Raw genomic sequence first — 16,626 nt, 5'->3', positions numbered from 1 at the left:
AACTGCTTCCCAGCTCGAGACGAAACAGCTGAGGGTCATGACAGAATCTAAAGGCTTCCGTATGTACAGCGAAAGCTCTACGTTCCATCATTAGTTTCCATTAATTAGCGATCAGTTCATGTATTCGACCGTTGGTAATATCTCCGGTCCGGGCGCTTACTGATTTCTAGCCGCTAGCAACAGATCCTGGCATGAGCTTTGTCGCACATACGGTCAAGATGTTGTTATACCAATGTCAAGCTTATGTTATGCGCGCTCGAGAGACTATTCAAATGGTGGTTATTGCATGTCCTCAGCAGTTAGACAAATCCAGTTCGCGGTCTGCCGTTTGAACAATTTCTAAATGAGATTCAAAGCAATCGGGTAGGATATTCCCATTAACCCTGTGCTACGAAGCATCGCTTCATGGATGCGCATCTGTTTGTTGGGAATCGGCATTTATTCGCTAGATAGATGTAGAAGTTGATGCAAATGAACAGTATTAACATGCATGTTGCTGATTCGTTTTTTTTCCTTCCCCCGAAAACAAAGGATGATTAATTTGCTGAACCGCAGACGGGTAAAGTATGCTCAAATGCAGCATATGGTTGTACAACTAGCAAATATCCACTAAGTGATTCAATCATGATACAGCACTTGAAGGTAGAAATTGGAATATTCTTCAAGGAAATAATTATTCCTTATTACGCAAGATTTCGCGCTCAGGAATCAAGTACCAAACACTGTTTCCAGTTCCTTGAAGAGATGTTATTTGCATAATGTTCTATTGATTTAATTAATGATTCATAGTAATTGTGAATAAAATTTAACAGCAAAACCAATTGGGAAAATACTGTGAAATTAAACATCATTTTCAGAAAAGAAATCAGGACTGATTTTACTTATTTTTTCATTTAAATTTTTCACGGCGTACAAGGAATTCGCGTGCTTTTAACAATTAATATTAAAGAGCATTTTCCCAACAAAATTAAAAAAAAAAAACATTCGTAATTCGATAGCTTATTCGTTTCCAATGATCTGAATGGAATGGCAGGCACGCACTCTTAACAATCTCGTTGTTTTATGTTAACAATTTAGCTTGAATGGAATAAAAACCGCACATAGGATAAACGAGTGAATGTGAATCCTACTAACCGCAACAGAAGTGACATAAAAATAAATAATTCAATCAAACATCAGCCACGTCACAGGCGTTAGTCGGTTGGCCAGATTTTAAATGTTGCGTTCAATTTAATTTATCGTCTTTTTTTGTTTGGTTCGATATTGTGGCTTCCGTGTGACGCACAATGGTGATTGGGTGCATTGACGTTATTCGCACGTGCTTAATGGTTTGTACTGTTTCTTTTTTTATTTTTAAACCGATCTGAAATTTTGTGACATACATTTCACATCAGTTTCCGGAAGGTTGAATGGAGTTCAACAAGTTTATTGTATGATCATTGTGTTTAATTTATATTTTTATCGCTTCAAAGATTAAGCTTGTACATGTCGACACCACTAAAGCAATGGAAGTGACTTCCTTTTCACGTACAGTACAACCAGGAACAGATTATGCTACTTTCCGCTAATAAAGATTGATGGGGTCAAGGCATTGTGCCGAAATCCGTATCACCCCCGGATGAGATTGCATAAATTTAGGCGCAATCGATATTTCGCTCGGAATTTGAAGATCCGATTCATCCATGATTGCCATCAATATCATTCGATTAGCTTGCTTGACGGGGTTTTTTTTTCACAACATTCTCTACACCAACAAATCGAAACGTAACGAGGCAATCACGTAAAAGCTAACTGCTTTTCGTTACCTTTCCTTTACCGATTCCTTCGCAAGTAGGAATGGCCCTTGCGAAAAACGTTCGCATTAACTTACTGCTGGAACAACCATCATCAGACGGTGGCCATTTTTCCAGTTGTCAATTTTACAAGCACATTTACGGCATCATACGATTGCTCGCGTAGTATGATGCGTGTGGTTCCGTGCCGATAAGAGTTTTGTTCCCTTGAAGCAGTGGCGAATGTGAATCAATAGCACATAAACGTCTGAAGGGGAAGCTCGCTTCAAATGGTTTGAAATAAATAAAAAAGAAACAAGAGTGGTACAATTGTCAAGTGTTGAAACCAAGGCAAAGAAGAAACCAGAAGCACGCACTGAAGTCGTTTGTATCGGCTCGGCAACAGTCGTACTGTTGAGCTGCTATAGCTACATATAACCCATTGTGTGGACTTTTATTTTCCTCTAAGCAGTAAAAAAAAACAGCCCTGAAAATGAATGCGGATTATAATGCTATCGTAGCGTGTTGCTTTCCCGGAAAACGGAAACAACGACAACTGGCTTATCGTTGCAAATGAAGTCCACCTTCCTTGACGAAAGGACGAATACATTCTGCCGTGCCGGGAAAATACTCCCGGAAGCAGGGATTATACTTTACTGTCAACATCAATCAATCTGTGCCAGCGGGCCCCTCCGTTTTGTCTAGTACGGGTTTAAACGATGTTTTCGATCAAACTTGAGCACCGGCTTCAATCGCCTTCACAATAGGCCAATAATGAACCGGGCGTGAAATGGGTACGAGGACACATTGAAACGGTAAAGCAACAGTTTGTGCTACGGGGGTTTTTTTTACAATGCCAAGGAAAGGCATTCGATCTTTGCAGTAAAGTGTAGGATATAGTAAAGCGATAAATCTGATTTAGCTTCCCCAGGCTATGGCACACTCAGCAAACCGAACCGATTTCTTCGTTTGCTATTGCACATGCGCCTCAACGAGGAATCTATGTCGCAGGATGGACGAGTGTTCCACATCTGGTGAGTTCTATTTCCCCAACGTTCGTAACGCAGCATCCAACTGAAACGGTTCCCATCCAGGTCGGTTGAAGCCCGCAAAGAAGGCTTTTCCACAAGCGCAAGTTAGTCATCCATTCGACTGTGACCGAAGAGCGTGTGTGGTCGAGCGTGGAGCGTGTGTAGAATTTGATTAAAACGCACTCTGTCGCGGGGAGATTTCCCGCCTGAATTCAAACGGTTTAAGGGTGTTAGCTCGTTGCCAAGATACTGCATCTGCATACTGCGTGAAGCTTTGCGCACTAACAGCCAGCATGTCTTCCGTGACTAACCAACCAGTGTGGAAGTGAATTGCAAGTGAAGTAAAGAAATTGTACCACCAATAGATATCTCGTTAAGGTGAAACTTCAAATCGAAATTACGCATTTTGTGCAGTGAGTGAAGTGCATTGCTCTCGCAATAGTGCTGCAACGAGTTTTAATCAAAAGTGCCACACCGCAATCTACCAATTAGCCGGGCACTGCTGAAGATTATCGGTTGGAATATGCTGGTGAAAAATAATTACCGTTCAATTGCTACACTCCATTACTATGGCGAGCTAAAGCACATGCCAGCTTGGTCGCTTCTGCAGATGATGCAACTGCCTGCCCGTGTCTCAATGTGTGCAATCTCAGTGTGTTAAAATATTCAACATCCTTATCGTGTGTGGAAGTGGTTCCTGGAAGTTCAACTTGAATTAGTGCGTGCCATTTACGCTGTGCAAGAATTTCCCCCTGGGGGGCTATTAAAACACGTGGAATGGGCAATTCCGGTGTTGGTGAATAAGTTACATTTAGCACGCAAATTAATATCTCCCCTTGAGAGGAAAGGGAAGGCCTTCCCATTTTAATTGCCATTGGCCACCGGTGTGTTATTGCCACCGGAGTGAATGATTTTCTGTGCACACTAGTGAACTTGCTGCCGGTGGAGGCAGCTCGCTCTGGATGTACCTGGCAGCTGGATTACTTAACATCATGGATATCTCCCTTCAGCATGAATATCTGCAGGAGTATCTTCAAAGTGCGGCTACCAACGGTAACTTTACCGGCACCAACCCGTACGGATTGGGTGGTTTCGGTGGGTTCGCACCGAACGGATCGAACCTGCTCGGAGGGCTCGACAAAAATGGCACGGAAGTTACCATCACCGCTCCAGGTAAGGTAGCTCACTATTGTCCACGTTCAGTGAGACACAAATTATTGACGCTAAACATGTAACATTTCACTAACACGATGCCATCAGTCAGGTTAGTTTGATGAGGTTGTGCCGATCCGAACTACTGCAGGGCAGCTATAAAGCTGTGTTTCATTGGTGCAGTACAATAGGATACGGAAGAATGGAAATAGATGACTACCTAAGCACCAAACAGTTCCTAAGTATAAGAAAATCTATAAAGTGGTTGAAAAGGTCTCTACCTATTGTTGTACAAGCCACATTAACTATCGGTGACCGTGTCTAGAGACGATAGTATACAGTTATAGTTTATTTAAGAACATAAATTATATGGCCCATTTTCTAACCTTCCGAACACAATACGCGTGCCGTTTTTTGTCAAAAGTTTATGACCTTGGTAGCAAAACAGTGACGGGGGAAAGTTCCGTGAAACGGTTACAAATTCGAGCACTTAATAGGGAAAAGTTGAACGATAAACGTGAACGAGGTAAAGTCTGATTCAAAATGTTTACCAGCTTCTAGTGGACTTTTTTCCTTTTTTTTAAAGCGTAATTATAAACTTCACCAGACAGAAGTTTCAGAAGAATAATTCCCCCTTTTAACTGATTTATCGTAAAACATCTGTTTCATAATAAATGAAACTGTTTAAAACAGTAAATTGGTTTTAATATAGGATAATGTTAATTGATTGCTAGAAGCATTTTAATTAGCTGCTGCCCTGTGTTTTGTATCATTCTTTTCAAATTTAAACACCGATTCAATCAATTTCACACCAACTCCAATCAAGCGCACCCCGAAATTGTATCGATTTGAATCGAATTCCTCAAATTATGATGAGGATGATTGAACGCAACATTCCTTTGCTGCTTTCCAATATTTATCACAATGAATTGTACTCGGCAATTTGATGAGTTTGATCGAATGATTGTGATTTATTGCCGTACGTAACGGTCCTAGATGATATGCAAAATCAACGTTCAGGAATCGTTTCAACTAAGCTTGCTGTTTAACTTCCATTTAGCATAATTAGAACGCCATTAAACGCTAATTAATTCAATTTTCATTATAAAATTGAAGCATAAAGGTAAACACATTATTCATGTACAGGATTCATGTTTGAACAATTTAATGTTCCATTTCGGTGGTTTACTAATAACGCATTAAGTTTGACGCTTGTGCAATATTCTGACGACCTCGATTATGTTTAATCAATCATCTGAAATCAGTGTCTGTGATTTAATTAATTGAATGCATACCTAACGGCAATATCGTTTACGCCAAAATTAGGAAAAAACAACGCCTAAAGTTATGCAATTTGATCGACAAATGTATCCCTACTATTAGTAAACAGTTTGGGGATATTAAATCTCGTTCTACTATGCTATTACCTGTAACGTATTGACAGGTTTGAACCAAAACGAGAATACCTTTACAGGAGTCATTTTAGAAGAGCCTTGAAGATAAACGCTTTGGTCGAAAGTTGTTGAACGGTAGAATGTATCTTAATGGCTTTCTGATACCATCAGATCTAATTTTCATCGTAGCTCCCTAACCTAACCATTCCACCCTAAGTTAAGAGAATGTATCCGATACCAGCAATCATGCTACGGTAGCAATGCAAAGGGAATAATGTTATGCGATGGAAAGTTCCAGTATGACAACTTAGTTCAAAAAGAGGAAACATGATGGTGCTTCCTGTGCAGGCGAGTTTCTTGTACAGACTAAGCACATCGTTACATGTAAAGTACGAAAGACGAACGTTTTATCGGGAATATTGTACAACGTTCTAATCCAAGCTAAGGTAAATCAATGCTTGGTTGAGGTATGCTTGAGAGAGTTTTCAAGGGAAATTAAATTTAATAAATTGATAATATATTTCAATCATGATTTCTTGTGTAAAACTGGGAAGAAAAAAACACCCAAAAAGGAAGTCATTCATACAAATGATTATCGTTTCTCACACTGTTCATTACTTGTGTATTAAGCAGATGATAATAAGACCACTTTAACGCCATCGATCGATTGTAACGGGGGGAAACGGTCTTCTGCAAAGGTTATTAAACCACAACAGTCGTAAATCATCAAGCGACTTACCACCAAATCGGGAAGGATATAAAAATGATTGCAAAATATATTATGCACTCCTTCACTTCTAGCTTGCAATAACGGTTGGAAAAATGGATTTTCTTGTGGGAATCTTCATTCTATAGGGTAATCCTGCGTGTTCCAAGATTGCACCATAAACTCCACCATCAATTGGTATTAGACGATACTTATCGTATACGGCGCAAAAACTAGTTCGATCTTCTTGGTAGCAGATACAGGGTTTTTATTACCTTCATCCAACTGGTTCTCCCATGGGTCGCATTCTGTTTCCAAACGTCATGCCATAAAATATGTGCGCCTTCCGCCAGAGAACAGCTGATATGGAAATGTAAAAAAAGGCGTCTCCTTCCCCGTACCTTGCACTAGTCTAAAGTCATCGTCTGTCCCACGCGAAGGTATGAGACCATGGCCAAAGAAGCCAAACTATGTTGGATTCATGGCCCCGGGACAGCATTGTGCAGACATTACGCTCGATGAAGACTTATGTTCAACCCATTACCCACGCCATCCATCGATCTTGCCACATGCGTTGGGTGCATTTATCATGTGGTATCGCAAAGCTCGTAACACCAACCGCAAAACCCCTTTTTTGCCTGCGCCAGTACGCGGAAATGTGGGCTCCGTGTAAGGTACACAAACAGCAAGTTCCCATCGCAACACGGAACAGACTGAGTTCACTTGCCGGAGGAGCTTTCGTTCGGTACGGAGTTTGTTTTTCTTCTTCCTGTTTGCTTGAGATTCGAACAGCAAGTTTGCGCAGGATGTAATGAAACCTTTTTTACGGTCCAACCAAAGGATCTAATGGATTCGCTGCTGGTAGAGCAAAGCGGCACACCGCCCATAAAAAAAAACATATCAATAACCCACGTGCTCACATGAAAATGAATGTCAACAACCGTTTTTTTTTTGGGTGTGCTTATTTTATTTTTGGTCTATTTATATTAAAACAGTAAGCTTTTCGCTTAACACACCATCCATCTTAACAATCCCGTGCGTCCTTCTTCATCTAACGTTAAGCCGTGGATAAAGGTAAAGGTGTGAGATAATTGAGGCTGCTTATCAGTTCTGACACAGTAAAGGGAAAAAATGGAAGAGCTGTGAGGTGCGTTTGCTACCTTGCAAAAGCATGTTTAATTTTTATAGCAAAAATACTGGCGGCTGGTTGTATGACTAAAGGCTTTAAGAACTCGTTCAATTTTAATACACGTCTGATAGCAATTTTTTTTTGAATGCTGTACGTGCAGAAAAAGTGAAAAGGTTACGATGAATAGAATTAATTTACACTTCCATTAAAGGATAATTTATATTTCGGGGGTTCATCTGCATTATTCAACGTTAGCAGCGTATGGTTTCTTGTACGTAAAAAATATCGTAAAAGGAAACATAACAAGTAAGGCAAGCATTGATAGCGCCTTTTATAAAATTTTCTATATAACGACCATAGAATGGAAATACGCATGAAAGTATGCAATTCGAAATGAAAATCATCATTCGTCTGAAGACAAATTTCGATATTCTATAGGAATACATAAAATGACATTCAAGCCAATGAGAAAAGTTCAATTTAATTCTAATGATTTTTTACACCTTTCTGTTGTTATTTTACCGTGAAGTCGTTTAAAACTGCTCGATCTCTGCATTATCGTTTTTGAACAAACAAACGACAATTCACGTTAATTTTTAACAATAAGCTTTTAATTTGAATTAATGTTTGCTGCTTCTTGACACCTGCTGACGCTCGCCTGACTGCTAATGAAGCCATTTTTCCATTGTTCGCCGACAAAATTTGATGCTTCCTCTCTTTCTACTCCGATTAAAATTCGCATTAGTATTAAATTGGTCCATCGGGCGATAACAGAAAAAGCAGAAGAAAGAAAGCGAGTTCCGAGATGAAAAATAGTCTTCAATGTTTTCACTTTCATCGAAAAGACAGCTGCGGACCTTTTTCTCTCTCTCTCCAAATTCTAAACATACAATGCATTAGCAAATTTTGTGCCTCCGGCTGAAGGTTTTCACAGGCCTTTTGGGGAAAACAGGCCTTTCTACATTTCGCAATTCAAAATGACTAGCAAAGACACGCCAGATTCGTTACGGTTCGAGCCAAGGCAACCGATGAGGATGCTTGGAGGGCACAAAAGGAAAATTTCAAGAATATAATGAAATGCAAAAGAATTTACACCGTGAGGCAATTGGAGGATTTCGATGGATTGGAGGCCTCGATGAACGAGATTGTACATACTTGTGCGCGATAATCATAATTGGGTTTGGATCGTTCATTGGTTTGCATGAAAATTCCTAACATTTGGTTGTGTTGTGTGGTGTGATTTCACCGAAAAAAAGCTAATAAACAGTAGAGATTTATTCGCAGGAACGTACAACGATCCTTACGTTGTTATCCCATGGAGGGATATCTCTTTAATCTGTGTGGTAACGAGATTTAAGATTGAAGTGCTTCTTGAAAGGGTCGAAATGAGTCAACCTAACTAGGCACGTTAAATCACCAGTGTAAACACACAACGACCCAAGTGTGGACTGAAGCTGAACAGTACTGTGTACATGTTTAATAAAACCATACCCAGACGTCGCAATGTCCAAATTAATGCCTTTTAATAAAGTGTCCATGAATGCGCTTCGGATGACTTTTCCTCGCAAACGACCTCACAGTAGAGGGTGATCCTCATTGCGAAACCGCATCAACCAACCACTCACGGCAAGAAAAGGTCAGCCAAAAAACATCACAGAAAATGGCATTATTTTACCTTTTCGAACTAACCACGCTACCTACCTACGCGGTTTTTGTGTAGCATAAAGGACCGACAGCTGTTCAGTTCAACCACTGAACTTTGGAGTCGGATTTTACTTTGTGGAAAATGTCCGTTTTTATGGTAGCTTGTGTTGTTTGTAAAATATTCACATTTGGCTTTTTAATGTGTGATGGAAAAGTACCAATGGTGAACAGGAAAACAAAATAAAACTTTCATCCGTTTGTGATAACGATACGGTTGAAGGTTGGTTTTTTTAATTTACATCACCAACTTTCCACACCAATGTTTTACAAAAAATGAACCACATCAAAAACGAACTTCTCTTTCAAACAATTCTCATCTGCGTCACATTGTCCGTCGTTTTTTGTTTGTTTTGCCTTTCACTAGTCAAAAATCCTGGTCATTGTGAGCCATAACATTCACTCTAGAGAAAACAAAAGGGTTTTCATATAGGGATTTTCTGATGTTTTTTTATAGCTAGCTCAGTAATGTGTGTGTATGTTTGCATAAATGGAAGGAAAATTGTAAGGGAGAGTTAATCATTTGTTGTTTTATGTGATCTCTTGTTTGGCATATTTGGATGTTCATTTTACCATTTAAAAAAATGCAAAAACACATTTTTTTGCGTAATAAAGCTTAGAATTGCAGTACTACTTAACCATTTATTCCTATTGAATGCTACACTTGAATTGCTACAAAAGAACACAATTTGACATACAGATTGCATACATCGAGGCGCACTTGTTTAAAACAGTATTTCAGCCTCTTAACAAGACTTTCGCCAGGTTTGCCATGCACGTTAAATTGGTTAAAAAAAAACGAAATAGTTTTTTTCCATTCTTCTCCTCTCGGAGCATCTGCTTTGTCAGTGACAGGTAAATTGTGAACGACAACTTTGCCATTGTAAAATCATTCGCTGGTGGAAAATTTGTTGTGACTAAGATGGTGGAAAATGTGTTAGCAACGTGAATGGAAATTTACTCTTTCTGCTAATGTCGGTACGTTCCATCCACTTACCTCAAAGACCACAAAACGAACTTACCGTATCCAATTTATTTGGCGCTTTCCTTTCCTTCTTCCTTCCACCGTACCATGTGTTCTAATCCTTTTACTGATCCACTAAGCAGCTCCGGTGATGGGCTCTTCTTACTACGGCTGAAGCTTGCGGCTGAAAGCTTGTAGACATGGGCTGAGCTTAACATGATCTAAATACACGTAAGAAAGCAGTGAAAACGTGCTGGTTCGAGTTCAAAAAGAAAGTAGTGAACAGCTCTGATGCGGATGCCTTCCTAGGTTTCGCGGTGGACACAGTATCCGCACGTACGCGGTATGTCAAAGTGAGATCGTTTCTGTTCGCGAGTGCTTCTACTCTACGGGTGTATAAACATGTTATCACATCATGAGATGATTGTGTGCTTTTTCAGTTTTTCCTTGTCAAGAAAGTAACTTTCAAGAAGCATGCTAAACGGTATGATCACTGTTTAAACCCTTACTGGGGTGAACATTTGATAGGAGCTTCGTAGCCAAATGTGTGCGAGTGTCGTGAACAAACACATTTCTGTTTTTTTTTATAAAAAAAATGTTGCTAATTCGTAAAAACGTCTCCATCTTCAAAGAGGGACACTCACAAGGGTAAAGAGAATTTAACGTTTAGAAAAGAGTACCAACGAGCACATGTCCTCCAGGGTGAGCTGGTTACCGGCCGGCTGTCATTACCTTTAGCTCACGAAATTAACCATTTTTTTGAAAAAGGAGACAACTTGTTCGTTTCACAATCTTATCCGTACACGGTGGGTCCTGTCGAGCTGGTAATGCTGTGACATAAGAAAATTATACAGGTGGAAATACATTAAAATTAACAACCTGTACTGAACAGAACATGTGACAACAGAATGGAGAATTTTAGCATTAAAGATTCTATCAATAATCGGCATCAAGAGTGATCTGCGTCATATGCTTTCATATAATATGCACCAACATTTCTCACATCCACCAAACTCACTACAACGGATGTGTGATCCAATCAATTTAAAGCAATAAGTGAAACGATCAAAACATGATTTAATACCCTGAAGCAGGATACGGACGCCATCAATCAAGGGAACAAAGATTAAGGGCGTAACGTGTGACCAGATAACGAACAGTTTAATGCACCGTGGGCTTCATAAATTATTACTAACCGTTTACCATTTCGCTGTACCTGCTTCAAGATGCTCTTTGCCGAACAAACGTTTCGTTTCGTTTGAAAATCTCCACATCGCAGACAATCGTTCGTGCGTTCGCAGTATAAATGATTGATTTAAAGGTCGCGCTTGACGGATGAAAGACAAATATTAGTTTTCCGAAACATTTTGCTATTTATTCAATCTGCCAAGAAGGAGTGATTGCATCGAGCGAGATAAATAACGTTTTCTCGAAATAAAAATACAATCAACATGTCGAACCACAAACTTCAAACGAACGGGGTGCTAAATGATTCAGTATTTATTTATTTATTGCTTCATGGAATGATGGGAAAACATATTTTTAGACACAGAGCAAACAATACCAACCGCAGCAACAGTGTTCGTTGCGTTAAAGTATTGAAAAGACTGAAGAGAAGGTTAAAAAATTGTGTTTTGTAAAGACCATTGCATACATTTAGGCGTTGTTTTTGTGTTACAAAACTGTGAAGATAAAAGTAGGATTTTCATTCAACTTACTGAAGGTCTAAACAAAATCTGTGGATGTATTTTACTGTTAAGAAACCATTGATGCAGTGGAGCACCGTCACGAATGGCATTTTTTCGTAAAACAGAAATGTGAAAACCACATGTGTTTGCCAAAATTAATCCTCTTCTCGTAATTGGAGTGAACGGGTAGCACGTTCCTGCCACTGCTAATAAGCTGGCCTTCATTCGTTCGAACGTATCGGGTCATTTTATCCAAACACCCAGGAAAAGCTTAACAGATTATTTAATCGCTAGAGGAATTATTCACTCGGACAAAAAAGCCTGTCCGAATTGTCCGTTCGCGATTGCGATGGTCCGAAAGTTAAAGGCGAGTGACACCGTAAACGTGTTGCGGGCCATTATGTAAGCGACAAACAAATTAAGTACGGGGACGAGCAAATCCACGATCCAGCAATTTCGATGCGAATGCGGGCCAACGGTATCGTTCATTCCAGCTGTTAATTAAATATCCATCCTCTCGGCAGCAAACCTCCCTCCGTCGTAGGCAGAAGGATGTGGTTAGATTATCCGACCGCAGATAACAGACTGGGACACGGAAATTAAGCATCATGTCGGTATGCGAAAAAATGCTGGCCATGCTGATTAGGACCAGGAATGTAATAATAGCTAAGGAATAATTCATTAAGGAAAACATGCCGTTTTTGGTTAACCTGTTTCAGAACAGCAATGTGTTGTAATTACGTTCCCCTGTGAATCATTATTCGCCTATCGAAAATGGAAACTCAATTCATCCTTGAACACCTAATTTGATAGTTTATTTATACACTTTTTAGATGAGTTTTTGGGAAACTAGTGCATGCGGAAATAGCAGCATCAATTAGCAGCAGAACCAATTTAGCAACAAGCGCCATGTGTTGCCTACAGCCTGCTCGTAAATCTTTTCCTAATTTCTATTGCATTAATTCCGTGGTTCATTTCGATGCATCAAACACTGTTACACCGTCCGGTGTACTGCACAGCAGTGGACAGCAAAAGCACGTTCGGTGTTGTCGGACCCCCTGTAGAGAACGATACATCTCCAAGTGTAAAACTAATTCAGCAAAGTGTCGAGCGCAAAGGGTTTTGCACTAACGCCAGCAGAAGCTCACCATCGCGTGGGTGAAGTTTATGTTCTGGCTGGCTGGACTGGTCCAGCAATTCTGGTCCCATTTGGCAGCAGTGTAACACGTGATGCAAATGACGATAAATTCACCCCGTTTGGCACGCAATATTGCACAGATTCTTGGTCACGAACCGCGGTTTTGAGGTAGCTGTTTGCTTGGTAGGATGCCAAACAATACAGCCAAAAACGATTAGTTTCCCCTTTTTGCTAGGATAATGCTCTATTTTCACACCAGAATGTATGAGTTTTGTCCTGATATTGACACCCAAACTCGTTAGTGATCATGTTGTGCTTTAGCATTTGGTTATACATCAACATAGTTTATATGCTAGTAAAATGTAAACCCACTTTTTGTGGAATTAAAATTAGCTAGAAAACCCATATCAAAACTCAATTAAATCAAAAGAATTAAGTGAAAATATTAGCATAAATCTTTATTCATATATAATAATTAATTAATTAATTAATTAATTAATTAATAAAACATAATTAATTAACATAATTAAAATAATTTGAATAATTCAAAAAACCTTGACGTTAAGGGATATATGAAAATGAATTGCATTCATTTAGGCGCAAATGTATAAGTTGTATTTTATTTGAGTGAAAAGAAACTTATTTCAATTTTATTTTTTAGGAGAACTTATAGATTTTTTTGAATTTTTTTTATTATTTTTTATTTTATTTTTATTATTATAAATATTATTTGAGGGAAGAGAAAATTGTTGTAAAGCTTTTACATTACATTAATTAACAAGACATAAATCAAGGAATAAAGCGTAATCCTTAATTTCCCCTGAAACAACGATTCCCTTACCTTGAGCAAAAAGTGTTCCCTTTGATGTTTGGCACAATAAGCATAACTTTCATCTTGCTTAAAATTATTTCCAATTACAAACTAAGTACAATCCGGACATGTTACTGTGGTGATGGTATCTTTTTGTCACTGCTTATCCTACCGCCCTCAATTAGGTAAAGTCACAGCACCAGGAAGTAAGTTCAAACAACTTTACGGAAAGGAAATACGCCTCAAGCTAGAAAAAGAACAATCATCAACTGTAGAGATTTATGATGGAATAAGTTAAATGATTTATCCAAGATGCTGAAAGAGAATTAATCGTACAATCTTTAAAAGCCTCGCCGTGTTCTAGAACGAATGTTACTTCACTCCCAAGGCGTAACAAATGGTTTATGATCGTGAAATGTTTTACCTTCCATTTTGACCACAATTTATGTTGCGTTGACTTATTTTCCTTTAATGGTTCTCTGTCCCATAGCAATAAGTTTTTGGTTTCACTTGTGAAAAGAAAAGTTCAATAAATTACGGCCTGCGTCCAGCTAAGCGATCTACGATAAACTCAACCGTGGGTAAATTCGTGAATGGAAGTAAAGAGAGCGAGAGACGAAGCGACTGGAAGCTTTTCTAACTTGTCAACAATATATACGCTTTAAGGTTCATTCACTAAAACCGAAACCGAAACCGAAAAGCACTTACACGTTTCCCGGCCTGTCCCTTGCAGCCGTTCCATTTCCAGTTCACGTTCCAGTGGACTGAAGTGTATGTGACATGCGGTACCAAAAACTTTCAAAACCACACACCCCAAAATTAATCTTTCGTCTGATGGAATACCAGTTTTATTTTTTTTTTGGGTGGGAGGAAATTTATCTTCAACACAACCTACAGGCAGGACAGTTTATTAGCAAAAGAAAACCAAAAATTTGATAACAAACTTATGTTTCTATGTTCCTAAACATAGACATCGAGTGAAAAAAGAAAATTCAGCACCAAAAGCATTATGGGTACGTAATTGAGCTTCGTTTGGGTATGAAATTTGCCTTCATATTTTTAAAATATCTTCTACTTGTAGCACAATATGATCCCTTCACTACCCACTCATCACTTTTCTTCTTTGCGATAGCGTTGAGACAAAAATTCGGCAACATCATGTTGACAGAAGATTCGTTACGCTTGAGGGTGGGAAAAAAAACTTTCCATTCTGTAGCATACATTTGGTTGCTCAAACCGTTGCTTTTTAAGCGACACTTTGATGGAAAATTTTCTTATAAAGTGTGGCCCTCCAGTGCGTAGGAAGGCTAATGCTTACGCGAGCAGAATACGAGTACAAACAGAAATCCCTTCCTGCACGGGTGTTTTGATTCGTGGGCACTTTTAGCTAAACCAATACAAGACAAATAGAAACAAAACTTTCCATTTACCTTTTTGAATAGAAAATCTCCAATCGATGGCAAGTGTTTCAAACCGCTTGAATCGAAACGATCAAGTAGAATTCATAGAAAATGGATAAAAAAATGGAGAGATATGTTAAACACCATTAAATCTTAATCTGTAGCTGGCGGTAAGCAGATGCTGGCTTATATCGAAAATGTTGAAGTATGATGGGCTGGATTTGAGGTTGAAAGTTGCCAATTTATTTTTGTTTATCTTTTGAGTCTCCATTTTCGGTTTGAACTTTTTTTTTTTATTGAACTTTATCCAATGTTCTTGATAGAATATCGAAAAGTTGAAAGAAAATAATTATTTTACACTCTAAGTGCGAGCTCTAAGTCTGGCTATCGGATGTATCCGACATGTTCCAAAGATTTAAGTTTATAATAGCAACCTTTACAATCTCCTGTGTGAAGCAAAAGAATAAGTCCAGTGTATCTACTTCAACTATCAAGTTAAACTTTATCTAGCAGAGCTTTACCAAAACGGCGCCATTTGTTCAGTGCATTTTGGCCAGTGTGATACTTACTCACTGTGTGTGGAGCATTTGTCGTCTGCAACCTCAATAAATTGAAAGTGTAAACTTTATCTAACATGCTATTTTTTAACTTTGTTTCACACACGTTGGAGTTTGCTGACGACAGATTCCCTTTTTTTAAACTCGTAGGAACTTTCTGTGGTGGGTAGAAACTCGCCGTATATCACTCGATTAATTACGAATGAAAACTAACTAAGCGTGATTAAAGCCTTTTTCATTTGTTTCGTATGTTTCTATTTCCATGTGCAAATTTTGAAAAAGGTTCAAGTTGACTAATGAAGAAGCATGATGCGATTTTCAAAAGAGACACTTAAATGGCATAAATTTAGCTTTATTGGTGTCATTATAAAATGCTCCTAAATGTATGCAAGTTTTATATAATTCATTCAAACCGGATAATAGAACAAAACGACATTCTTTTTGTCGCCTTTAAATAGTCTAAATCTTTCTGTAAACCAAATATTCGAATCTAAAAGAACCTAGTAACTTTCATTGAATTTCCTTATTCCGATTTTACACATCCCATTTCAACAAATCTTTATCATGTTTCATCCCAAATGGCGTACTCAGCTTTGAACAAGAGTGTAACAAATCGTTCCAAATTTGTCAACCATTTGACAAATCAAATTTCCCATGAAGAGCATTTCTTTACTCAAATGAAAAACCATTCTCTCTTAAATTTGTACCATCGGCATAATGTCGAACGTTCGTTGCAACCAGACACGGTAAATAATTACTATTAGCTTCATCAACTCACTTAATTTCATTGAAGCGAAGTTGCAGTCGATCTGATTTTAAGCCATAAACCAATTAAACGTTTGTTCACCGCACCATGAATCAAGCTAACCGATTGGAAACGATAAGGAAAATCACAGATGTGTTTGTGATTTTTTTTCTCCTATCTGTTCGACCGGTTTACCGGTTTCGACCAAGATTTACGAGGTGGCAAATGGCAAATAACGATTCTGAAATCGAAAAACTAATAGCATTTGCCTGCCGGACGTCATTTGTTTTTCTCAGTTTTTGCTTCACCACTAACTAGGGGAAGTTTTTCTCAAAAAAGTTATACTTTCCTTTCGAGCAAATGGTAACGAAGCATTCAATTATGCAAATCTCATCACTGACTATGAAAATCTGCTCTTTTCTTTGGAGATTCTAGTAC

The 16,626-nt window shown here is 38.6% G+C and overlaps 1 protein-coding gene across 1 annotated transcript in view; it reads left to right on the top strand.

Moving 5' to 3' along the window:
* The first annotated feature begins 960 nt into the window (after positions 1-960).
* Positions 961-16,626, top strand: part of LOC125765015 (adipokinetic hormone/corazonin-related peptide receptor variant I-like) — a 30,960-nt gene continuing 15,294 nt past the window's right edge. Inside the window, exon 1 of the mRNA XM_049429848.1 lies at positions 961-3,976. Within this exon, the coding sequence (XP_049285805.1) occupies positions 3,766-3,976 (211 nt within the window). The 5' untranslated portion in view covers positions 961-3,765. The remainder of the gene's footprint in view (positions 3,977-16,626) is intronic.

Source organism: Anopheles funestus, chromosome 2RL (genome assembly GCF_943734845.2).
Source record: "Anopheles funestus chromosome 2RL, idAnoFuneDA-416_04, whole genome shotgun sequence".
NCBI lineage: Eukaryota > Metazoa > Arthropoda > Insecta > Diptera > Culicidae > Anopheles > Anopheles funestus.
The sequence above is the reverse complement of the archived record's forward strand: the minus strand, read 5'-3'. Positions and strand labels throughout refer to the sequence as shown.